General features: G+C 38.8%; 1 protein-coding gene across 1 annotated transcript in view; it reads right to left on the reverse strand.

The window, feature by feature from the left end:
- The window catches only part of MSH2 (mutS homolog 2), an 81,101-nt gene that overhangs the window by 31,025 nt on the left and 23,129 nt on the right, over positions 1-26,947 (reverse strand). Inside the window, exons 7-8 of the mRNA XM_078444435.2 lie at positions 16,280-16,479; positions 2,301-2,410 (exon numbers count right to left, since the gene is read on the reverse strand). Coding sequence (XP_078300561.2) covers positions 2,301-2,410; positions 16,280-16,479 — 310 coding nt within the window. The remainder of the gene's footprint in view (positions 1-2,300; positions 2,411-16,279; positions 16,480-26,947) is intronic.

Genomic DNA, 26,947 nt, shown 5'->3' on the forward strand with positions numbered 1-26,947 from the left:
TCAAAGCCTAGAGCCTACTTCAGATTCTGTGTCTCCCTCTCTCTCTCTGCCCCTCCCCTTCTCACTCTCTCTTTCTCTCAAAAATAAACATTAAAAATATTTTTTTTAAAGAATGAAAATCTTCCATTTGCAACAATGTGGATGGAACTGGAGTGTATTATGCTAAGCAAAGTAAGTCAGTCAGAGAAAGACAAATATCATAGGATTTCACTCATATGTGGAATTTAAGAAACAAAACAGATGAACACAAGAGTAGGAAACAAGAAAAACAAAATAAATGCAGAGAAGGAGGCCAACCATAAGAGACTGTTAAATACAGAGAACAAACTGAGGGTGGCTGGAGGGATGTTGGGGGTGGGGGGGAGGGATGAGCTAAATGAATGATAGGCATTAAGGAGGGCACCTGTTGGGATGAGCACTGGGTGATATATGTAAGTGACAAATCACTAAATTCTACTCCTGAAACCATTACTACACTTTATGTTAACTAACTTGTATTTAAAAAGAAAACGAAAAAGAAAGGAAAAAAAGAAAAAGAGAAAGAAAAAGAAAAATGAGAAATGTGAATTTTTCACCCCACCTCAGACCAAAAGAATCTGATTCTGGGGATGAAGCTCAGCAACCTGTTTCAACAAACCCACCAAGTGGTTCTGATACATGCTTAAGCTTGAGACCCACAATATTAAAGCATGGCAACTTTTAGAAGAATAAAGCTGGCCACAAAGGGCAAAATCAATGGCAGCAATTCATCAGAGCTAAGCTGTGGTGACAATGAGGGGCTCTAGATTCCTGCCTCCCCACATCCCTAAGCTAGTAAGAGTTTTTGTTAACCTCCAAGAACTATGCCTCAACAAGCTTTCATTTAAACATCGTTTACACATATCCAACCCCACCCAATCACCGGGAAGGCCACATCTTCCGCTTGGGAGGCAGTGGTATTTCGGGATTAGATGTTTCTCAGCAGTATTTCTGCCTCCCATTGATCTGAAAGTTGCACACCTTAAATCATTCCACTCATAGCAACATACAGAGGTAACAATAGCTAAAATGCAAGTTTTCCCAAATGAGGGGTGAACAATGCAAGTCTTTTGGCTGTTTAGGCCCATCACTGACAAAACAGTCCCAGAAAAGTGAAGCATTTACACCTATATATACATATTCATGTACTTCTAAAATCCAAAGAACACAGAGTAAATGAGGTTTAACTTCTTTAAACCTCAGTTAAGAATTCAATAAAAACAAAATAAATCGACATCACATGGGACAAACAACTCAAATCTAGTTATTAAGAATGCAAAGAATCTAACAATTTGCAAACCGAACTGTTACCTTAATATGAATAATATCAGAGCACATATTCCCTGCATGATCATTTTCGACAGGAAATTTAGTGTAGAAAATATTTTAAATATTATTTTTAATGTCACAAAATTGGAAAACACTACATTCAGTGGCCCCATAATAAATTTGTTCTATAAACAAACTTTTAACAGTAAAAATTACCATTTCATAAATTTTGCTTTCAAATTCATTTTCATAAAAGGTATCTTCAACTACTTCAAAAACTATTCCTATTTTATATTTATATATATAAATTACTATTTAACATTGTTAAAGACCCGAGGTACAGGTCACTTATACCTCAACCAATTAGAAATTTGGAACTAAACAGTATTTAAACTACAGTTAACTTTTTAGTTATATCAACAGCTACTTAGGAGACACACGTATAATCTAACCTCTTCTCCCAAAGACTTTCCTACATGGAAAATAAACAAAAGAGAAGTTGCCTTCTCTTATGTTCCACATCTACATTTATCCTCTTCTCTTTTCCAGAGACTATCTCCCTTCTCTCTTGAAATTAAAGCAAAATTTAGATTGCATATGTGAAATCTTTTATTTGTGAGATTTCCTCTAACAAAGCCAGTTGTGCCCAATATTCATTGCCTCTGTTAATCTTTCTTCATCCACTAAAACAATTCTTAAAAAAAAATAAAAACAAAAACAAACTTTCCTCATCACTTAATCTTACATCCACTGTCTCAAAGGTGCCTTACAAGGGCACCTGGGTGGCTCAGTCAGTAGGCATCTGACTTTCGGCTCAGGTCATGATCTCACAGCTTGTGAGTTTCGAGCCCTGCATCAGGCTCTGTGCTGACAGCTCAGAGCCTGGAGCTTGCTTTGGATTCTGTGTCTCCCTCTCTCTCTCTCTCTCTCTCTGCCCCTCACCCGCTCACAATCTGTCTCTCTCTCCCTCAAAAAGAAACAAACATTAAAAAAAAAAAGAGTACATTACATACCTGATCCATATCTAATGTTGTTTCTATCATTTCCTGAAACTTGGAGAAATCAGAACGAAGATCAATAAGAGGAGTCACAAAAACTGCCAAGAGTAATCTCTGGTGTTTTCCTAAAAGAAAGCAAAAAATAATAAAACGTTCTTATCTAAAAATTTTTTTAATGTTTATTTATTTTTGAGAAAAAGAGAGAGGGAGACACAGAAGGCAAAGCAGGCTCTAGGCTAAGCTGTCAGCAGAGCCCAACACAGGGCTAGAACCCACGAACCACGAAATCATGACCCGAGCTGAAGTCAGATGGCTAACCGAATGAGCCACCCAGGCGCCTGAAAATGGTCCCATTTTTAAAAATTCGTGTAAGATAACAAACAGCATTTGATCCAAAAAGCGCAAATAGTGCAGCGGGTCTCCAAAGTTACTATTTACTCCTGTAAATTTAAGTCAAATTTAAGTCAAATGTGTTAAGTATTTATTTTATAGAAAGGGAAATGATCTGGCTCTCTAAGCTTCCTACTAATAAAACACTACCTTCCCTGCCTGTCTGTAATCTCCTTCATCAAGAGCACTAGAGATGCATAAACATGACATTAATTACAACTAAATGAATTGCATTTCTTCGTAGATTTAATAACCCAAAGTCAAAATCGTTAAAATAAAATGTCTCTAACTTACCTTATATCCCTAATTTCCATTAATAATACAGTGTTCCAATTAACAGAGGTTAAATCAGGTCAAGTATTTACACTGGCACTTTACTTGATGCTATTTAAGAGCACATGCTGGGGAATTACAGAAGGAGTAAGTGAAGCAACAAAGTGTATAGTGTGAAAGGCCTGAGTACAGACCTGGGTGCCAATCCCAACTCTGTTATCTCCTGGCTCTGTGATCTACGGCATGTTCTCTGAACCCCTTTCCCTTACCTATTACGATAGGATTAATGACAATAGCTACCCAGAAGAGGAATGAATGAGATAAGGCTACACAACACTTAACATAATGCTTGACACTTAACAGAAGCCCAGCTATAGTTACCATGTATTATAATTGGTTACCTTGCAAGGATTTTTTTTTTCTGATCTCCAATAAATTCTTTTACAAGAATTCTGCAAGTGATCTCTAGCATACCGCATTTTGCTTCAACCTATTCTGGAAATATCAGTAGCTCTTGATTGAGAAAATGATGAAAAGCTACTATGAAGTCAGCAAAATTGTTTTAAGAATTCATGTTTTATTAATCACAACAGCATCTACACACATTTAGAAAATAGTACCTATGTGTGAAACATTATTTAGACAGTCTATAACCAACACTTTCCCACATAATGTCTGTTGTGCTTCAACGCCTGGTTCTTTATTCTGAATTAGCTCATATGCTATTGGTAAATAGGGGAATGATGGAAGCAAAGTGTGGAGGTGGCACTGGTTCACAAATGATTCTTTTTCCCATCCCATTAATGTTTTGAAGTGATCAAGGCAAGCGTCACACAATGGAAGAGTAAACTTAGCAACCTATGAAGACCTCAGAGTAGCTGGCTTAATGGCCAGTGTACTTGTCATTATGCTAAGATACACAGAAAAGCAGAGAATACACGAGAAGCACAAAAACATCTGCTGGTGTTTACTAGAATTTTTATTAATTCTTTACCCTGGTTCAGATTTTTAACTTTTGTGAAAATGACCTTTATTAGAAGCAAATGCCCTCACGGGGCATCTCAAAGGAGGTAACAAGAACCCTAGACTTTAAGGCTGCAAAGAGTCACATGATGCTGCTGCTGGGTACAAATGCAATGGAGACTTCTGTAGGCAACTGTTTTATTAAAGTTTACTACTGCTTCTGTTAACAATTTTTTTATGTTTATTTATTTGAAAGCATTCATGTGCACAAATAGGGGAGGGGCAGAGACGGGGAGAGGGAGAATGACAAACAGGCTCCATGCTGTCACTGCAGAGCCTGATGCGGGGCTCGATCCCATGAACCGCAAGGTCATGAGCTGAGCCCAATTCAAGAGTTGGACGCTTAACCAACTGAGCCACCCAGATGCCCAATTAGTAATATTAAAATTTTTTTCATGTATCTTGAGGTCCACCTTAACTCTATTTTTTCTATAAGTTCTGCTATGTTTTCTAATACGACTTTGAAATAAAATATGCCAAGAATAAACATGTGGTATTATTACAGAAATATCTGTATAAACTTCAGAACCTGTCATCCTCAACATGTCCTCTAGTCCCTCAAGCATATAGGCCCACCTTACTGCAGCTCTTCTCAGAGTCAATAGGCCCCTTCTGAGCTCACTGGCTCCCTATCCTGCAAACTTTCACTAACATCTTGAATTCTTTCCCCTACCTATATTTTGTACTAAGCCCCAGGCACTGATTTCCAACTGAGTTTTTTTTTCCCCCCAATTGGTTATGTTTTAACTAAATTAATTAAATTTACTAAGCTATAATTCACACAGCAAGCAATTCTCCATTTTAAAGGGTACAATCAGTGGTTTTTATTTATTCACAGATTTGTGGGACCACTGCCAATTGATTTTTGAACTCTGTCACTGCCCTCCAAAACACTGGGAACCCATACCCATTAGCAGTAACTTTCAGTTCCCCTCCAACCTCCTGCCACTCCTCCAAATCCAGGCAATCCACTTTTGGCATATAGATTTGCCTATTCTGGCTATTTCACATAAATGGATATGATATTGTGACTGCCTTTTTTTCAGTTAGTTTTCAAGGTTCATCCATGCTGCACCATGCATCAGTACTTCATTCCTTTTTATTGACAAATATATTCCATTACATAAAAATAGCACATTTTATTTATCCATTCATCTAGTGATGGGCATCAATTGGTTTTTTATAAACTCCATTTTTCACTAGTTACCAGTCTAGAAAGCCCTATACAATATTCTAGGGTCTTAACACAAGGACTACAGACCCTTGAAATAAAATACTACATAAACATAGAAAAGAAATAAATTCCACCTTTATTTTCTCTAACCTCTAACTGGAATCTGGCATTAACTTTCATTACTAATGTAGGCAATAAACCACCATTAAGATGTTAGAACTTCACTCCAATCATGTTATTTAATGCATTAATAAAAAGGACTTATTTCTTTATCAAGAATTTGTTTTAGGGGTGCCTAGGTGGCTCAGCTGGTTAAGCAACTGACTCTTGATTTTGGCTTGGGTCATTATCTCATGGATTAAACCCTGCATCTGGCTCTGCACCGATAGCACACAGCCTGCTTGGGATTCTCTCCCTCCCTCTCTGCCCCCTCCTCACTAGTACATGCTCTCTCTCTTACTCTAGCTCTCAAATTAAAGTTAAAAATTTTTGTTTTATATTTGGATGACAATATTTCAATATAACTGGGTTTCTTTTGCAACTCTATGTGTTTCATTTAATGCATTTAAAAACATTATTCTGAAGAAGGGTTCATAGGCTTTATTTAGGGTCCATAGCACAAAAAAATTAAAAACCTCAGCTAGATCTTACCTCTCTGGCATCTACTCCTAACATGGCCCTCATTCTCTATCTCTATGCTTGACCACTCTAGCTCTCCTTCACTCCATCAACAATTCAAGCCTTAGACACTTGTACTGGCTGGTCCCACTAGCCTCCCCCTATATCTTACCAGCTGGCAACTTCTCATCATACAAGTTCCACCTTAGAAGCAATTCGAGAGGTTATCCTTGACCAAAAGACCTAGTGTTTCCCCTGGCCCCAGCCAAGTCACTCTATCCTATCAATATATTATGCTTTCTTTATTGTATTATTACTATTTAAATTCTTGCTCATTGATTTATTGTCTATCTCCCTCTAATCTTCCACTATTACTGACCCTCCATAAGAACAGGGATCTTATCTGCCATATCTACTATTGTACCTCCTAGGATAAGGCCTGGCACAAATTAACCATCTGTTGAACGACTTACTGAAGGAAGGAAGCAAGGGCCTGATAAGGCAATCAATCACTGGTTGGTTATTGATTTATTTATTTAGACTGAGTGAGCACGGGAGGGGCAGAAAGAGGGAGAGAGAGAATCCCAAGCAGGCTCTGCACTGACAGCACAGAACCCCACAAGGGGCTCAAACTCACAAACCACAAGATTACGACCTGAGCCGAAAACAAGAGTCAGACGCTTAACCAACTGAGACACCTAGGTGCCCCTGGTCTTTAGTTTTGATACACACAACACTCATCTAGCAAGGATACCAGAGATGACACAAAGAAGTAACTGTTAGCTTCGTAAGTACATCAAAATGTGAAATATCTAAGTAATTACATCATTAAATAATTTCTGTAGGAACACTAGATTTGCTGCCAGCCACCAAAAGATTTTAATTTCTTGGAGTTGCTGACACCATACACAAAAATAAACTCAAAATGGATTAAAGACCTAACTGTGAGACATGAAACAAGAAAATTCCTAGAAGAAAACGGAGGCAGTAATTTGTGACATTGGCCGTAGCAACTTTTTCCTAGATATGTCTCCTAAGACAAGGAAACAAAAGCAAAAATCAATTATAAGGACTATACCAAAATAAAAAGCTTTTGCAGTGAAGAAAACCATCAACAAAACAAAATGGCAACCTACTGAATGAGACAAAATATTTGCAAATGATATATTCGTTAAGGGAATAATATCCAAAATATATAAAGAACTTACACAACTCAAGACCAAATAAACAATCAGATTAAACTGGACAGAGGATCTGAATAGACATTTTTCCAAAGGAGACAGATGGTCAAGAGACACATGAAATGATACTCAACATTATTAATCATCAGGGAAATACAAATCAAAACCACAATGAGAAATCACCTTACACCTGCTGAATAGCTAGAATAAAAAAGATAAAAAATAAATGTTAGCAAGGATATGGAGAAAAAGGAATCTTCATGCATTATCGGTGGGAATGCAAACTGGTGCAGCCACTGTGGAAAACAGTATGGAGGTTCCTTAAAAAATTAAAAACAAATATTGTATGGTTCAGTAATTCCACTACTGGTCATTTTTTACCCAAAGAAAACGAAAACACTAATTTGAAAAGATATACCCATCCCTATGTTTACTGCAACATTATTTTAAGTTTTATTATTTTTGAGAGAGAGAGAGAGAGAGCGAGCGAGCGCAAGCACACAGCAGGGGAGGGGCAGAGAAAAAGAGAGAGAAAAGGAGATACAGAATCTGAAGCAGGGTCCTGGCTCCCAGCTGTCAGCACCGAGCCCGATGCAGGGCCTGAATGCACAAATTTGAGATCATGACGTGAGCCGAAGGCCACTCAACCGACTTGAGCAACACAGGCACCCGTACAGCATTATTTACAATAGCCAAGATATGGAAGCAATGTTAAGTGTCCACTGATAGATGAATGAATGAAGATGTGGTATGTATGTACACACACACACAAATACACACACACACACACTGGAGTATCAGTCGTAAAAAAAAAAAAAGGGGATGAGAGCTTGCCATTTGTGACAACACGGATGGATCTAGAGGGTATCATGTTAAGTGAAATAAGTCAGACTGAGAAAAACAAGTATTTTATGATTTCACTTATATTTGGGATCTAAAAAACAAAACAAACAAATAAGCAAAAAGGAGAAACAGACGCATAAATACAGAAAACTGATAGCTGCCAGAAGGATAAGGGGTAGAGAAATGGGTAAAATGGGTGAAGGGGATTAGGAGATACAGGCTTCCAGTTATGGAATGTATAAGTCACAGGGATGAAATGTACAGCATACGGAATATAGTAGACGGTATTATAATAGTATTTACGGTGACAGGCGGCAGCTACACTTTTGAGTATAGCATAACGAGTTGTTGAATTACTATGCTGTATACCTGAAACTCATGTAACATTGTGTCAACTATACTCAAAAAAATTTTAAGTGAAATAAAGAAAGACTATCTAATCTCAAGTTAAATGAGCAAATAACACTAAAAATCAAAACAAACTACAGGACAGTTCTGGACAGCACATAGGAGGTACCTCCTTACACATGCCCTTGTGACACTATCCTCAGATCCATGCCTGGCCCTAGTCACAGGTCAGCTAAATCAGACTGTTCAAATAGTCCATGACTGAGAAACTCAACCTAAAATCTATATTAATTATGAAGTTGGCCTATTCTATTAAATATTTTGGTAAATGGTAATAAAAAGACCTGAGTTTTAATTAACAAAGATTTAAACAATTTATTCTATGCCTACATTTCCTTGACTAATTGTACACAAATTCTTTGTATTATCAATTCTAAACTAAAAGTTTTATTAACATAATTAAACTTTATCTGATCCCTTTAATAGATTTATGAAATAGATTTAAAAGTCCAGGTAAGTGGAATAAATACTAGTAAGACACTGCTAATGAAAGTTTAAGTATTCACACAAATATGAGGCTGGAGCCAATAAATTACCAAATTAAACAAAAAAGCCAAGCGCAGGTGAATCATGGTAAAATGTCTAAGAAATCAGATAGCTCTGAATGACGACCTCTGGCACATGGCCATTCCCGCTCTTACTTTCACTGCCATCAGCACTGGTCAGCACTCTACAGTACGGGCCTCTCATCCTTCCTCATGCCCCACCCCCTTCCTTCACTCATCTTCTCTTGTCAGCTTCTCCAGCCACGTCATCCCTTTTGGTTAAGCACAGCCACCTGTCTCAGTCCCCCCACATGCAAGTAATACCTTCTCTGACGCCATCCTCATTCTCCTTTATGACTACTGTCATTTTGACAAAATAGTACTTTTCTATATTGACTTTTTCTTCTGATTTCATGTATTATTTATGAGTATCATTTTATACTTGTGCTAGTCCCTGTGAGATCAAAAGAAACCTATTGGTCTCTGCCCCCAGTTCCTGGCACAGAGCTCCTATAAACCTTGTAATTTCCTAAGTGTTTTTTTTTTTTTAATATTTGTTTATTTTTGAGAGAGAAAGAGAGCAGGTGATCACGGGACAGAGAGAAGGGAGACAGAGAATCTCATTTGGGGCTCGAACTCACAAACCATGAGATCATGACATGGGGCAAAATCAAGAGTCAGACACTTAACCAATGGAATCACCCAGGAGCCCCCATAATTTCCTAAGTGTTAAGAGCACTAGGAGCATCTCTTGTTCTAAAAGGGTGACTCTAGGGGCACCTATCAGGGTCATGAGTTTGAGCCTCACATTGGGGTAAAGTTTACATACATACATACATACATACATACATACATACATAAATAAAGGTGGGCTCCTGGATGAGGGCTGGTTACCAGACAGACCAAACCATGACTAGAAGCTCTAGATGTTCATCTGTATCCTCTAATGAAACTGGTAAATATGGTTCCCTGATTTCTGTGAGCTGCTCTAGCAAATCGGGAGCCCCTGGGTGGCTCGGTCAGTTAAGTGTCTGACTTTGGCCCAGGTCATGATCTCACAGTTCATGAGTTCAAGCCCTACACCAGGCTCCCTTCTGTCAGAGGGAGCCTACTTTGGGTCCTCTGTCTCCCTCTCTCTGCCCCTTGCACACTCGTACTCACTCTCTCAAAAATAAATGAACATTGAAAAAAAAAAATCCAAGGAGGTTATCACAGGAATCTTCAATCTATAGTCAGTTGGTCTGGTGTCTTGTGGGACTATGCCCTTAACCTTGGAATCTGGTGTTATTTCCAGGGAGACGATATCAGAGCTGAGTTACACTGTAGGACACCCAGCTGGTGTCAAAGAAAATTGTTTGGCGTGGAGGGAAAAGTTCCAAACATCTGGTGACTAGAAGTGCAGTGTTCTGTATGAGAGCAAAGGAGAGATACAGGAAAAAGACTCACAGGAGAAAAACTTGAGTTTTCCTTTACAGTCCCAACTTCATAAGATTATTTTTCCTTTCTCTCACCCATCACTTATTATAGCAATTTTCTCATTTAATCTTTTGGTATATATTCTTGGGCTAAGAGTCATATTACCCTTGTATTTCTGTCCCTCCATCAAATTACTTCCACCCAGATCCCACTAAACATTTGCAACAGAATATACTAACCACTAAAATACACTAACTAATCACCATAATAGAAAGCAAACAGTGTTGGTGAGGATGCAAAGAAGTTTTCTTCTGAATCCTATGACTGGAACTATAAATGAGTACTACCTTCTTGGAAAAGTAATTTGTCAATATAGAATTGCTTGCTGTTAAAAAGGCAGACCAGAGGACTTCTTCCTGTAGGTTACAGGAAGCAATTAACGTGTTCTGAAGGGGAAGAAATGACATGATCAAATGAGATGAGCTAGAAAAGATAACTATGGTTTCATTGAGGAGGAAGCACAGAGCAGGGGAGGAAAAATAGCAAATGTGAAAATTTTAAGAAGTATATTAAACAGAAACAGATGATTAATTGGATACAGGAAGAGGGAAAAGTTATGCACCTCAGCATGAGTGCTGTTACAATAAAATTTATCAATAAAATCATCTGGATACTTATAGGAGCTGCTTTAAGCACTATCAGAAATTTGCCCTAAATGCACAATATTATTTAGATTTTGCCTCAACTTTTTAATTTTAAAAGATACAAGGGGGCACATGGGTGGCTCAGTTGGTTAACTGTCTGACGCTGGCTCAGGTCATGATCTCATGGTTTGTGAGTTCAAGCCCCATGTTAGGCTCTATGCAGACAGCTCAGAGCCTGGAGCCTGTTTCAGATTCTTTGTCTCCCTCTCTTCTCTCTCTCTGCCCCTCCCCTGACCATGCTCTGTCTCTCCCTCTCCCTTTCTCTCAAAACTTAAACATTAAAAAAAAAAAAAAAAAAAAAAAAAAAAGATACAAGGAAGAAGGGAAGACAAGTATATTTTTCAGATAACTATTTCTTACAGGAGAAAGATGATTTAGAGTAGAGCTTCTATCACTCAACCCAAGTCAGCTTTGTAGACTGTTGCTGCCCTCTGCTGTCTCAGAATTTACTGTTATTTTTTTTTTTAGGTATAACATTAATATAACTTTAAACCTAGACTTAATCAAAAACAAAAACATCACAAGGTGATAGGAGAACATACTCAATTTCTAGCAATATACTCACATACTTAAAAAAAATTTTTTTTAAGTCATGATTCTGCTTTTAAAAATAGTGAATTTGGTTCATTTTCCTCCTAAGTTGGCCTCAGTTTTGGCTCTCTCCATGAAATCAGTAAACTAGGAGCTATGTTAAACTCATCAAAATGTCATTCTGTTATTTTGTTTTGTAAGATTTTATTTTTAAGCAATCTCTATACCCAACAATGGGCTCAAACCATAACCCCAAGATCAATAGTTGCATGCTCCACCGACTGACCCAACCAGGCACCTCCATTCTGTTGGGGGTTTTTTTTAGAGAAAACTCAGATTAGTTAGGTTCCTAATGACTAGGGCACACCTGGAGTATCCAATATTCCATGTTACAGAAAGAAAAGAACGTGGCCCTTGGTACCACAATATCTGGAACAGTCTTCCTCCCCTAATATTCTCTAGGCTAGGTGACTTAAATACCTTAAAGCAGACATCAGTTGCCAAAGTGGATAATGTGAAGCATTTGATTTAGATAATGTTACGATCTCTCAAAGGTCTATATAACTTAAGTGTAACCCCCAAAAAGTAGGAAATTACTGACCTGTTGCAAAACTCTCCTTGAGTACATTAAGCCCCATATATGCAGGAGGAAGAGAGCCAAGCTACTCTCAAGACCAATTCCTAACTTCTGTGCTTATCCCAGGCAATGAAAAAGATTCACCAAAGAATGGGCACAAGAGTATTTCTTACCCTTTCTCTTGGAGGGGGAGGAGTAGTTTATATATGTTTTTGAATAGCTGATGAAAATTACAGATCTTTTCCCAGAAAAGACACATACACAAAATCTTGTATGAAATGTCAAAACACTTCTAAGAATTCATTCAAAACTCCCAGCTTTAAAGTTCCTGGTATTGAACAGAAAAAGTGCCAAAAACCGAACTGGGGTGGGGGGAGTCTTAAGGGAAAGGCAAAACATAGAAGGATCCAGCAATTCTACTGCTGGGTATATATCCAAAAGTAACAAAATCATTATCTGAAAGAGATATCTGCACTTCCTTGTTCACTGCAGTAGACTTACAACTAACAAGATACAGAAATAATCTAAGGGTCTACTGATGGATAAATGGATAAAGAATGGGGCACCTGTGTGGCTCAGTCGGTTAAGCATCTGACCAGCTCAGGTCATGATCTCACCATGTGTGAGTTCTAGCTCCGGGTCAGGCTCTGTGCTGACAGCTCAGAGCCTTAGAGTCTGCTTCAAATTCTGTGTTTCCCTCTCTCTCTGCCCCTCCCCCACTCAAGTTCTGTCTCTGTCTCTCAAAAATGGATAAAGGTTAAAAATAATTTTTTTAATGGATAAAGAAAATGTGGTGTATATATACAATGGACTATTACTCAGCCATTAAAAAAAAAAAGGAAATACTGGGGTGCCTGGGTGGCTCAGTTGGTTAAGTGACCAACTCTTGATTTCAGCTCAGGTCATGATCTCAGTTCATGAGTTCGAGCCCCACACTGGGCTCCATGCTGACAGAGCCTGCTTGGGATTCTCTCTTTCCCCTTCTCTCTCTGCCCTACCCTGCTCTCTCTCAAAATAAATAAAAATACTTTTAAAATGTTTAAAAATTTTTTTTAAATAAAAGAAAATAAAAGAAATCCTGCCACTTGTGATAACATGGTGGGCACTTTGCTAAGTGAAGTAAGTCAGGCAGAGAAAGTCAAATACTGTATGATCTCACTTACATGTGGAATCTAATTAAAACTGAACTCAGAAACAGAAAATAGTGGGCATCTGACTCTTGGTTGCAGCTTAGGTCATGATCTCTTGTTTGTGAGATCAAGCCCTGCGTCGGGCTCTGCACTGACAGCACAGAACCTGCTTGGGATTCTCTTTCTCCCTCTCTCTCTGCACCCCACCCCCCTACTCTCTCTCAAAATAAACTTTGAAAAAAAAAAAAGAAAAAAAGAGGGGCATCTAAGTGACTTCGTCAGTTAAGCATCCGACTTCAGCTCAGGTTATGATCTCACGGTTCATGAGTTCAAGCTCTGCATCAGACAGATCCTCTGTCTGCCCCCACTTTATGCCCCTCCCCCACTCGTGTGCGCTCTCTCTCAAAAATAAACATTTAAAAAGGAAAGAAAGAAAGAGGGGTGCCTGGGTGTCTCAATCAGTTAAGCGTCCAACTTCGGCTCAGGTCATGATCTCACAGCTCGTGGGTTTGAGCCCTGTGTCAGGCTCTGTGCTGACAGCTCAGAGCCTGGAGCCTACTTCAGATTCTGTGTCTCCCTCTCTCTCTGCCCCTTCACTGTTCACACTCTTTCTCTCCTTCAAAAATAAATAAATAAATAATAAAAATGAAAGAAAGAAAGAAAGAAAGAAAGAAAGAAAGAAAGAAAGAAAGAAAGAAAAGAAAAGAAAAGAGAAAAAAGAATGGTGGTTGCCAGCAGCTGGGGTGGGGAAAAGGGGGAAGGGGGTCTAAAGGTACAAACTTCCAGTTATAAGATTTAAGTTCTGGAGATGTAAGTACAGCATGGTGACTTACAGTTAAAAATACTGTACTGTATATTTGAAAGCTGCTAAGAGATTAGATCTTAAAAGTTCTCATTGCAAGAAAAGAATTGTAACTATGTGAGGTGACAGATATTAACTAAACTTACTGTGGTAACTACTTTCCAATACGTACCTATATCAAATCATTATGTTGCACACCTAAGCCTATACAGTGTTATGTGTCAGTTACAGTTCAATAAAACTAGAAGGAAAAAAATTGTCAAACTCAGCATTTAAAGCTGGTGTGATAAGGACTGGACTGTGCTGGCTGGATTTAGCAATAGTAAGTAACTTAGCAAATGCCATTTCAGTGCTGTGGTCAGGGCTGAAAGGCAGCTGAGCAAATGGAAGATGGAAATGTAGGCTTTCAGAATCTTGACTAGGAATGGAAAGCAAAAAAGAGGTGTAGGTACAAGAAGAGTACAGGAATAAGGATTTTTTTTATTTTTATTTTTTTTTACTATGAGAAGGAAAAGATGTAAGGTTCAAAATAACTATAAGTGGTTAAGAGTGAATTAACTGTTTACAGAGCCTACCCCCATGATAATCTGATTACCATAGCCCTAATACTGGTCAATCCCCTTGTGCTTCCAGTGGATCCTATTGGAATGGGGCCAGAGAATATGGAATCAGAAAAGCACAGCACTATAAAAGATATTCTTTTAGTAGACGAGGAAACTGAAGCACAGGGAAGGTAAATGGCTGCCTAAGCCACACTAAAGGAATGCAGAAACAGGAAAGATAAAGACCCATTTCCTTTAATTCCACGTTAGTGGAACAAAATGCAAGGGCATTTAAGTCTCATCAGTCTGCGGAGGAGCCTTGGCTTGAGTGGGAATACTTCTTCCACAGTGGTACTTTAAAATAAGCAGCACTTAGGTATCTTCTACACTTTAAGGGAAAAGGTCATCATGAAATTTAAATTAAATCTATGCTTATTTTATAGCTTGTCATCATAGAGTTGAATTTTTTAAGTATGTCTGCAGAAAAAGCTTTCTCATAATACTGAATGGTTTAACAGTTCTAAGGGATGGTGATTTTTAACTCTAAAACTTAAAATGCTTGGGAGGGCAGGGTGGGTGATGGGTATTGAGGAGGGCACCTTTTGGGATGAGCACTGGGTGTTGTATGGAAACCAATTTGACAGTAAATTTCATATATTAAAAAATAAAAAAAAAAAAAAATAAAAAAAAATAAAACTTAAAATGCTTTATGTATGAGACATATAACATCATAATCACTGAACTGTTGTAGAAATTTAGGATTCACTTAAAAGTTAAAAACTACACTTGTAAGAGCAAACTGATTTTATCCATACTATATCAGTATGTAAAACTTTGCTCACTTCATTCTGGTAACTTCACTGTGACATCAACTGTTAGAGATCATCAAAACTTTTTGTCTTAACTTGATTTTATAGGTGTGCTGGAAAGGTTCACTCCAGCAAGCCTGGAATTGCCTGAATGGTTTTCTTAAAGTTCCTTTAGGGCAATGTTTCCTGGTCAAGGCATCAAACATATCCTGTTGTTCTGTAATCATAGATCTGAGGAAATTCAAGATTGTTTGTTCAGCTTGTCAGCACTGTTTTTGATTGATGATTTGCAAGAGTCTCAATGAGGCCTCCTGGCACTGGAAGGTTCTGCTATACAGGCTAGTTATAGAACAGGAAAATGCCCACAAGATCAGGAAAATATACGAAAAGTCCAGCAAGAGGCAACCTGGCTCTTGGCTTCAGCTCAGGTCATGATCTCAGTTTCATGAGTTTGAGCCCCACATATGGCTCTGCACTGACAGTGCGGAGTCTGCTTGAGATTCTCCCTCTCTCTCTGCCCCTCCCCCATTTGTACTCTCTCTCTCTCTCTCTCTCTCTCAGAATAAATAAACTTAAAAAAAAAAAAAAAGTCTAGCAAGACTCCATTTTAAGCTCCCTAGCTCCAAGGTGTTCTGCACACATTGGTGGTTCCTAATATGAGAGAAAAGTGCACCTCACCAAGGACCTTTGAAAAGGAAGGACAATAGGAGCCTACAACTGACCTCCCTGGACCCCTGCTGTGAAACTTTGGCTGTGATACATTATCCTTATGTTAGTGCTGCTGCTAGACTGCACCCCTTTCCTTCAATAAACTGTAGATCTGAAAGCAATGTCATTTTGGGCCCTTGAGTCTTCTATGGCAACTGAGCCCTGCTAGTCCAATAAACCCACTTACTCTGACATTCACTTGTAAAAAGCAAAAATTATAAGTTGTCTCATGATTCTGGACTTCTACAACATAGCTACAGGTCAATACAAACCTGTTATTAGAAAAACTTGAAGTGAGTTACCAGACCCAACTTTGTAAGGACAGTATATTTGCTAAGTATATTCAGAGTGAAGGAAAACAGTAACAAAATCATTGTTACCTTCATATTTTTCCAGAGCCCGAATAACATTAGGGAGTTGATTTATACCCTGATAGAGTCGGTAACAATCTTGTAAGTTTGCTGCCTGTCTTTGAAATTTCTTGGCAAGTCGGTTAAGATCTGGAAATCGACGAAGTAAATCCTCTTGTAAACTCTGCCTCAATTCTGCATCTTCTACAAAAGCTTCCACTAAATTTAGTCTGAAATAAATTACATTAGAATTAATGTTAAACATTTTGGCTTAAAATTAAAATCTGTCTACTACGTACATAAGAATCAACTAAATTAACTCAAAAATTCCACACAGGAAGCTTGAATCTATTCTGAAATGTAAACTTCCTAGGATGGAAAGCGCCATAATAGAAAATGTAAGCAGTTTCTGATTAGTTAATAACCAAATTAATGTTTAGTTAAGTAGTAGTATCAGAAGATATAACACATACCCATTTCATTTGCCTTTCATCGAATTGCCATTTTTTAAGCAGAAGAATTTCATTATTGGGATATCGTTGTTACTGACACATCAGTGAACATGTAAACAATAATCTTCAATAAAACAGAATTACAATTCAAGAATGTTGCCAAATCCAATACTTATTCTATCAGAAGGTCTTATAAATTTTCAGAATGCATTCTAAAATTACCTTTTGACAGTACAAAGCCCCAAATTTCTAATTAAAAAGCAAGTAAGTTTATTGCTTCCCCAAATCAATAAATAAAATCTTGGTCTAAGAACTATAAAACATGCAGCTCATATTACTTTTGCAATTTATTGTAATCCGTGGCTTTCCACTTTCTTCCCTGTAACTCACAGCAAGAAATGTTTTTACATCATGATCCAGCATATGCATGCATAGATATCGTAGGAGGCATAACATGCCACCTCAAAACATGCTACTTTAGTGTCCTTAAGGACTATTTTGAGCTGACGACAATTAAGAAGCAGAAAGAAAAGCTCTCTGCCTTCTCCCCATTTGCCTAAAAGCAGGACATAATTTACAGATGTCCTCTTTTCTCTCTTCACCAGACAGGACAAAAGTTAACCACAACTTTAGACCCTTATCAGCCTGGAAACGGTACCAGAGGAATCCACACACCAAATTTTACTTACTAGCCTTTATCTATCATTAGTTTCCCATCACTTCACCTTAGGAACTCAAAATTCTTCTCCTCTGTCTAGTCTCTTTGAAAATTTATTGTTCCTTTGCTAAGATGCTATATATGCCCAAGTTCTAATCAACCCCGAGTCACTCATCTAAGTGCTCCAGCGTATAAGCATAAACTTCAGTGTGTTTTTCTCTTGTTAATCTGTCTTTTGTCAGTCTAATTTATAGGGTCTCTGCCAGAGAACCTAGAGGGTAGTAGGAAAAAAGAAATTTTCCTTACCTACAATATATAATTAAAATAGGTCTGGGATGCCTGGGTGGCTCAGTCAGTTAAGTGTCTGACTTTGGCTTAGGTCATGATCTCGTGGTTTGAGAGTTGGAGACCCACACTGGGCTCCGTGCTGACAGCTCAGAGCCTGGACCCTGGTTCAGATTCTTTGTCTCCCTGTCTCTGCTCCTCTGCTCGTGCGCTGTCTCTTCTCTCTCTCTCTCAAAAATAAACATTAAAATAAGCAAATAAATAAACAGGCATGCCTGGGTGGCTCAGTTGGTTAAGTGTCCAACTCTTGGTTGGCTCTTGGCTCAGGTCATGATCTCATGGTTTCGTAAGTTAGAGCTCCACATCAGGCTCTGTACTGATGGCAGGGAGCCTGATTGGGATTCTCTCTCTCTCTGCCCTTCTCCCACTCACACTGTCTCTGTCTCTCTCACAAATAAACAAACTATTAAAAATAAATACATAAAACAGGTTTCACAAACAATACTTACTCCTACTATATGTAATGGACTCTTATTTTTCTCTTATATTTAATTTGTCAAAAATACTAGTTTTCACCCAATGCACTAATTTCATAACCCACCACTGGGTCACAACGTGCAGTTTGAAAAACTATGTTGTAGAGGTTATTGCAACAACACATATTTCAGTATAGCCAAAAGGTAAATTTGAGTAATCAAAGGTAGAGAAGGGGCACCTGCCTGGCTCAGTCGGTAGAACATGCAACTCTTAATACCAGGGTGGTGAATTCAAGCCCCACATTCGATGTGGAGCCTACAAAAAAAGGTAAGGAAAATAGCCATGGGCATAACAGATGGTCCTAGGTGCAGAAGGCTATCAATGAGCAACCATTTTCCTTATATTTGTAAACTATATGAGCAGTAAATTAACCCTCAAATTACATAAGGACAGAGAAAGGAAACAAATCAGCTTTCTAAATTTCTTAAGTATTTACTTAACTCTCCATCAGCATTTATAATTCCTCTATCACCAAAATGCTCATCCAGCATATTATATGAGGGGAAAATTATGCTGCCCCCACAGTAATCACATGATGACCACATATATTTAAAGCAAGATTTCTGAACCTCAACAATACTGACATTTAAGCTAGACAATTCCTTGTTGTGAGAGGGCTCTTCTGAGCTCTTTATTTACTTTTTTTTTAAGTTTATTTATTTTTGAGACAGAGAGAGACAGAGCACGAACGGGGGAGGGGCAGAGAGAGAGGGAGACACAGAATCGGAAGCAGGCTCCAGGCTCTGAGCCATCAGCCCAGAGCCCGACGCGGGGCTCGAACTCACGGACCGCGAGATCGTGACCTGAGCCGAAGTCGGCCGCTTAACCGACTGAGCCACCCAGGCGCCCCTCTTCTGAGCTCTTTAATAGCATCTCTGAGTTCTACACACTACACCCTCCAGTGATAACCCAAAATGTCTCCAGGCACTGCCACATGTTCCCTTGTGGGGAAAGTGCCCCAGGTTGAGAACCACTGGTTTAAGGAAACTTGAATAAAAGTTCACTTTTTAAAAGATGAAAATTAACAGAAAAATAACTAAAACTCTATAGAATGCCAAGATAATATCTAGGCAGCTGGCAGCAGATATACGTGCTATGGCAAATGTCAAATTAGTGGGGGGGAAAATCTGCTACCAAGCCGGTATTATACTGTGTACTAGTCACTGGGGCTGTAAGTACTTACTACTCCAGAAAAGATTTCTATGGTTGTACTCTAAATTTAAAAGACAAACCAGAATTTGAACACAGTCAAGTCCCATAATCCAATGAAACAAACATGGGCCTTCCTACCTAAGCCTCTGGCTCTAACTGAGCATCTCCAAGGCTGGTCTAAGATCACCAGCATGGAAGTTACTTAGAGGTGGATAGTACAATATTCCTGGGGGTGGGACTCAGCTGTGAAATTTCTACGAGCTTCTTATGCACCAACAGTTTGATAAAGCCTCAGTCTTAACAATCACAAGAAATCTCTGAGTTCTCATGATAAAGCAGGGAAAGCAGTGTTAAGAGGGTGAGGAAAGGATAAAAGAAACCTGATGCTTGGCTGACCAACCCTTCATCTTTCTTTTTCTTTTGTTTTCCCAAGACTTTCGTATCCTTAGGCTACTCTCAGGTAAATGTTAAGAATCCACAGAGAAGATATTTCTGATTAAGAATCTTCCCATGCTGGGGCGCCTAGGTGGTTCAGTCGGTTAAGCGACAGACTTCGGCTCAGGTCATGATCTCACGGTTCATGAGTTCGAGCCCTGCATCAGGACTCTGTGCTGGCAATTTAGAGCCTGGAGCCTGCTTCAGATTCTGTGTCTCCCCCTCTCTCTCTGCCCCTCTCCTGCTCACTCACTCTCTCTCGAAAATCAACATTAAAAAAAAAAAAAAAAAAAAAAAGTTTTCCCATGCTTCTTCCCTATTCCAACTATTTTATCACTGTTTCCTCTCAAACTCACCAGGGAATGGGTCTTACGTCATCAACACCACTTTTTGGCCCATACCACCATCTTCCAGTAACCTGCCAAAATGACCAACACAAAGGGCAAGAGGGGCACCTGCTATGTTCTGTAGGCCTTTTAGAAAACAGAGACGGTCCTTTAGCCACATACATGCACATGTACAAGAGATGATAATGACACTGCAGACATCAAGGGAATGGCACTGTTCAAAAAGGAACGCCCCACAAATGTTACCATGGCAAAACTGGAAGAGTCTCCAGTGTCATCCAGCATGCTGTTAACAATGTTGTGAACAAACAGGGGCAAGATCCTTGCCAAGACAACTAGTGTACATATTGAGCATATTAAGCATTCAGCTTCCTGAAGCCTGTGAAATAAAATGATCAGAGGAAAAAAGGAAGCCAAGAGAAAGATACATGGGTCCAAATGAAGCACCAGCCTGCTGCACACAGAAAAGTTTGTAAGAACTAATGGAAAAGAGCCTGAACTGCTGGAACCCATTCCCTATGAATTCATGGTATGACGGAAGGAAGGAAGGAAGGAAGGAAGGAAGGAAGGAAGGAAGGAAGGAAGGAAGGAAAGACAGACCACCCTCTAGACTGTAAAAATGTTTCTCTTCATTGAGTATAAGTGCAGTATCCCCTCCTCCAAAGAAATATTTAAAGCAACCTTTGTGTCCTTAAAAAATAAGTAATTAACACTGTTTAAGAACATTAAATTTCAGTAAGAATATTGAGAAGTTGAACAGTACAGGAATGAAACCACTTCTGAAACATATAGTACAAGGCAATACACACCACCCCCTCGGTTTCTGGCCCAGGTATCATTAAAAGCCCAATAAATTACTAGTTTCACAAGTCTGTTCAGTACACCATTTCAGAAATAATTACAGTGTCAGTTTATGTTCTGGCTAATAAAGTTTTTAAAAAGGACTGCTCTGCTAACTGTTTCTATGACAATGCCACTCTTAGAGAATCACAATTTTAGAAGCTCCAAAGTTACTGTTGGCATAACATAGTATACCTGTCAATCCTCAATAAAATTACTCAGCTATACACAATTTGACACATTAATTTGCAAACTGACTGGAATAAAGACAATTTTTTAGGGTAAAATTCGGACAGAATAAATCATGAAATTAATCATGAAATGTTTTCGTATGTTAAAATCCACATTCTGTCCTTTCTTTAAAACTAGCATTTCTGATCTTTCGTTGTAAAAATAGTTGACTAGAATTTCACGACAGCATATTTATATGGCTGAGAACAAATTTGGTATGGTTAAATGCAGCGAGAGCCACTCATCTGATGCATATTCTGGTAGGCCTGAGAAGATTAAAAAAGAAAGAGTATGGCAAGATATAAAGAGAGGAAATGCTTTTAAGGAATATTCAATCTAGTGGAGAAGGACATGCTCCATCTTACAGTTAGTGCTGAGTAACAACTGAGATACAAAATGCAATGCAATGTGATGCAGATAAGTAACTAAGGATTCCTAGGGGAGCTAGGAAACTTCACTTTGGGGTATTTCATTTGCCTGTATTTTGAACAGTTGGGATTTACAGAGCTAAGACTTGGGGGAGACGACTTGGGATGGGAGGCCACAGCAGAAACTTGAAGGAAGAAAAGTACAGGATGCACTGGAAAACTGAAGCAGAGAAGAAATAGGAAAAAACTATGTCCAGAGGTAAAATGAAAAGGTTGGCTTTGGAAAGGAAAAAGCACTATCTCTTCTTTTAAGAGCCATGGAGTAAAGACTGAAAATACAGATATATTTTGAGATTACAAGGATTAAGGAGGAGATCATCTGTTCAGAGGCAGAAGGCAGCTGAAGGCTTTCAAGGAAAGTAAAAAATTGGGGGTTGGTCACTGTAACTTGTCATGTAGTAAAATAAGAGGACACATGCTCCAGGCCTGGGCCAGAGAACAACGCAAAATGCTGCAGGACCCTGGGCCAGGTGGACCATGGATGGCATAGAAGTGACCTTGGAACTTGGAACTTGGACCTGTTTCCTTCAAGGAAACAGTGAAGAATCCATCCACTGTTGGGAGTCCTCTGCACAGGTTCACAAGGACTTAATCTGGGCTGCCATGGGACCCTGTCTGATGAGCATGCTGGGGTGCTATCTATTTTAGCCCAACAAGTAGCGAGCTAACCTCAGACCCCACTGATACTCCTGTGGAGCGTCTAGAATCAGATAATGGGAACATTATGATCCAAAAACAAGACAGAATCACAGTGACAATCACAAAATGGCCTCTTGACATCTCACGTCAGTTCTCCAGCAGACTGTCATAGAGGCTCGATTCTACCTACATTAATGATCTTGTAGAACTATTCAAGTTCCAGTAGTTAGACCATTTATTTGGTGTGCATTAGGTACTTTTCTATTAATTTTAGAATTTTAAGCTGCTTTTTGACACTCAATGGACTGACTTATCAAGATATTAGTAAGAAAGGATCATGTTTTGAAGCAGGAAGTCCAAGTCACTTTGTACACAGAATTTTGATATGTTTAATAAATCTGGTCAGAGGAGGAAAAAAAGTAAGAATTGAGTAGCAATGAAAGCCAGCAACTCTTAATTGAGAAAGACAGCTAAGGAGAGAGGCCAGCATGACAAAGGGCCAATGGAACACAAGAAATTCTTGGTGCCTTTGAAAGCACTGGAAAGGCAGTGCCTTTGTGGTGCAGACTGAATTGGAGGCAAATGAACTTCAAAGGGCTAGGCAGATCAGCTCAGAGCAGAATAAAGCCTTGCCACTAAACCTGATTTAGAAGCAAAGAAAATAATGGTGGGAAAGCAATGGAATGTAAGCCCTCCGGCTCTTCCTTAGAGGTTAGAGCAATGCTTCACCGTTATAATGAAACTACACTCACTGTATGACCTCCAAACCACTGTTTCCACAAAATATGGACTATTAACTAGTTTGCCCTGGCACAAAAATATAACCTGGAAAGAAGTCTAGGGACCTTAGGAGTACACTGCCTCAAAAAGCATAATATACTATCACCTAAGCATCACCACGGCTTATCTAAATTTACAGGACCAATACTTTTATTCAGAGACTTAGGTTTCTAATAAGACTGTTACATTAATCATACTAAATTTTACATAAAAAGAAGTAATTCAATTTTAAATTAGAAGGCAGTAAGAATACCAGATTTAATATAAACAAAATTTTTCACCAGCAATTTAATTTTTTTTAAGTTTATTTGAGAGAGAGAGAGAGAAAGCACAAGCAGGGGAGGAGTAAAGAGGGGGAGAGAGAGAATCCCAAGCAGGCTCTGCACCATCAGTGTGGAGCCCAATGCAGACCTGGAATTCACCAACCTTGAGATCATGATGTGAACCAAAACCAAGAGTCAGACGCTTAACGGACTGAGCCACCCAGGCTCCCCCATCAGCAATTTCTTAGGAGTGAACTATTTCATATGCTCACTATCATGTATTCAATGTTCTTTAGAGAATTCTAACTTGAAAACTACCAAGACTTCATATGAATCTATGGAAAGACAAAAACCAAAAACCTAGAAGATTAAAACAACAGTCCTAGTATATGAGCAAAAGTGAGGACTTTGGGACATATCAGAAAACAAGTGATGGGACACCTGGGTGGCTAAGCATCTGAACTTTTGATCTTGGCTCAGGTCATGATCTCACAGTTCTTGAGATCAAGCCCTGGGTCAGGCTCTGCACTGATAGTGCAGAGCCTGCTTAGGATTCTCTCTCCTCTCTCTCTGCCTTTCCCTTGTACACGTGCATGCCCTCTCTCTCTCAAAATAAACTTAAAAAAAAAAAAAGAAAACAAGTGGAAAAAATAGTAATATGAATAGTTCTTTTTTTAATTCAAGTATTTTTAATTTATGTACAAAGAGCTAGCTAGCACTAGGGTAGGTATCCTGAACATCTGCAGTAAGATGGGTACCTTGGATGATGCACTCAAGGAAGTTCACTTAACCCAACTTAATGAAGCCAGTATCCTTTACATACTGATGGAAACACTACTGGCACATATTGAAGCCGTATTTCTGGACTGGACCAGGCAGGTTTATGCAAATGTGGCAAGGAGAATCCTGGCTGAATTTTTTCTATATATACACTTCTGTGTTTTTTTTAAAGTAAATTCTGTCCACAATGTGGGGCTAGTACTCACTACTCTGAGATCAAGAGTTGAACACTCTACCAACTGAGCCAGCTAGGCATCCCTGGCCAATTTTTTTTTAGATGACTCCAGTAGAATGACCCTTCTTGCTCTCTCAGAAGCAACAAGGCAAAAGATGGCAGTTATTATAATTCCTAATTTGTTAGATAAAGTACAAAAAAGAAGAAACACCTAGATACTCACTCCTAAAAGGTAATAACTTATTCTCACTGGAGATAAAAAGTATTTAAGCCATTAGCTAAAAATAAGCAGCATTTGTAGTCTCTGTGCAAGTAGGTTTTAATGAATGGAAACATGAGCATGACAACATATAAAGCAATTCCATGGATTTAATTTAAATAAAAGCCAAAATAATATGTTTCCTTTCTGGTGTTAAAATCCAATTTGGATCAAATTAAATACCATTGATACAAGCAATAAATACAGTATAGCAATTAAGTGCAAGGGCTCTGGAGTCAGGCCAGCCTGGCTTTAAAACCAATCCCACCACATCAGAGCTGATGAATAGCAGATGCTTAGCAAAGTGCCAGACACAAAGTAGATACCAGTCTTATCATCCTCCTTCTCCTAAGAGCTTGGTAATAACCTAAAAGTAATCCCATTTTCATCATTATTCCTGAACCTATCAACTGGGCTACTGTCCTTGATAAGATGTATGCACCAAACTCAGATCTTATCACATCTGTCCTCTAATGAAAAAAGAAAAATGAAAACTTTTCCTTCCTTAACAGAATTCACCCAACATCAACAAAATTTAAAAAAAAAATTTAACGTTTATTTATTTTCGAGAGACAGAACATGAGCAGGGGAGGGGCAGGGAGAGAAGGAGACACAGAATCCAAAGCAGGCTCCAGGCTCTGACCTATCAGCAGAGCCCAATGCAGAGCTCAAACCCAATAACCCCGAGATCATAATCCGAGCCACAGTCAGACACTCAATGAACTGAGCCACCCAGGTGTCCCTAAAATGAACTCTCGGGGCACCTGGCTGGCTCAATCAGTAGAGCATGCATCTCTTGATCTCAGGGTCATGAGTTCAAGCCCCATGCTGGGGGTAGAGTTTATTAAAAAATAAAATAGGGGCGCCTGGGTGGCTCAGTCGGTTAGGCGGCCGACTTCGGCTCAGGTCACGATCTCGCGATCCGTGAGTTCGAGCCCCGCATCAGGCTCTGGGCTGATGGCTCAGAGCCTGGAGCCTGCTTCCAATTCTGTGTCTCCCTCTCTCTCTGCCCCTCCCCCGTTCATGCTCTGTCTCTCTCTGTCTCAAAAATAAATAAAACGTTAAAAAAAAATGTTTTTTTTAAATAAAAAAAAATAAAATAAAATAAAATAAAATAAAATGTATTTAAAAAAGAAAATTAAATAAACTCTTCATTTACAGACTTCCACTACTTACTCTTTTGTGAATCATCCCATAACAATGTTGACAGTAAGAAACAGAAAACTTGATTTGACTGTTACCCTGAAGAGATCAATCCTACATGCTCAGAGAAGGGGGCAATGAATTCGCCCTGAGAACCCTGAAGGTGTAAACTAGGAAGCCAGAGGTATCGCAGCAGATAGAACTGAGAAAGGGAGATAAAACAAGGGGACTGTCCAAATAAGAACCTGTATAACGAGTATAACTTTCTCCTCCTAATCTGTGAATTTCAGCATTTGGTCTTGAAAACCAAGGGCTTTTACGCTTGCTGGCAAACAAAAAATTTCTCACCAAGATGAAAAGGAGAAAATAATTCTTCTCACCTTACAGGTGCAGAAAAATAGATAATATTCTGACTCATAAAGGCATCCTTGCAAATCCTATTTCTAATTAATAAGCCTTATAGACTACCAGATTTTGGAAATTATTGCTATGTGCTGTGAAGAAACCTTTATCCTCTAAAAAAATCTAATTTTCATATCTTCTAAAGTAATTTGTTACTGTGGTAAATAATATAAAAATGACATCTCAGGTTTCAGAAGAGTCTTAACATACGTGCTCTAGTTGTTAAGCCAGAAGGGGACAAGTGTCACTTGCTCTGTTCACAGGAGACCAAGGTTAAAAATATAACCAATGACCTAGCGCTTCAGAGTTAAATTACCTAATTTTTCTAAAAAAAAACAAAACAAAACACTAAAAGATGAGAGACAACAGCATAAAATTTTGCTTGTTTATAGAAAGACTCTCCATTAAATGATACTCAAAAGCTGATTAAGACTGATTGCTCTCAGAGCAACGATGGCAACTCACATACAGTACAGTAAGAAATGTGTCCCTTGAGCTGTCGAACATAGAGGCCCTGAGAAAGAGATCCCAGGGAATTGGGGGACAAGAGGAGGAGAATTACCACTGTGTAACCTTCTGTTTGAATCCTGAAACGTATACATGTTATTACTTATTCACAAATAATTAAAATTAAAAACTGTAAACCGCTTTAATTACTTGCAATTATCTAATCCTTCCTATTTCTTATTTTAAGTTACTAAATCCCACTCTTCTTCCCAGTAAACCTGACTTCAGAAAGTCACCATAGCATCTCAACTTCTGCATTTCCTTGTTTTTTGTTTGTCTGTTTTTTAAGCAGGCTCCATGCCCAGTGTGGGGCCTGAACTCACAACCCTGAAATCAAGAGTCACATGTTCTACCAACTGAACCAGCCAGGTACCCCTCAACTTTG

Source organism: Panthera onca, chromosome A3 (genome assembly GCF_046562875.1).
Source record: "Panthera onca isolate mPanOnc1 chromosome A3, mPanOnc1 haplotype 2, whole genome shotgun sequence".
Classification (NCBI taxonomy): domain Eukaryota; kingdom Metazoa; phylum Chordata; class Mammalia; order Carnivora; family Felidae; genus Panthera; species Panthera onca.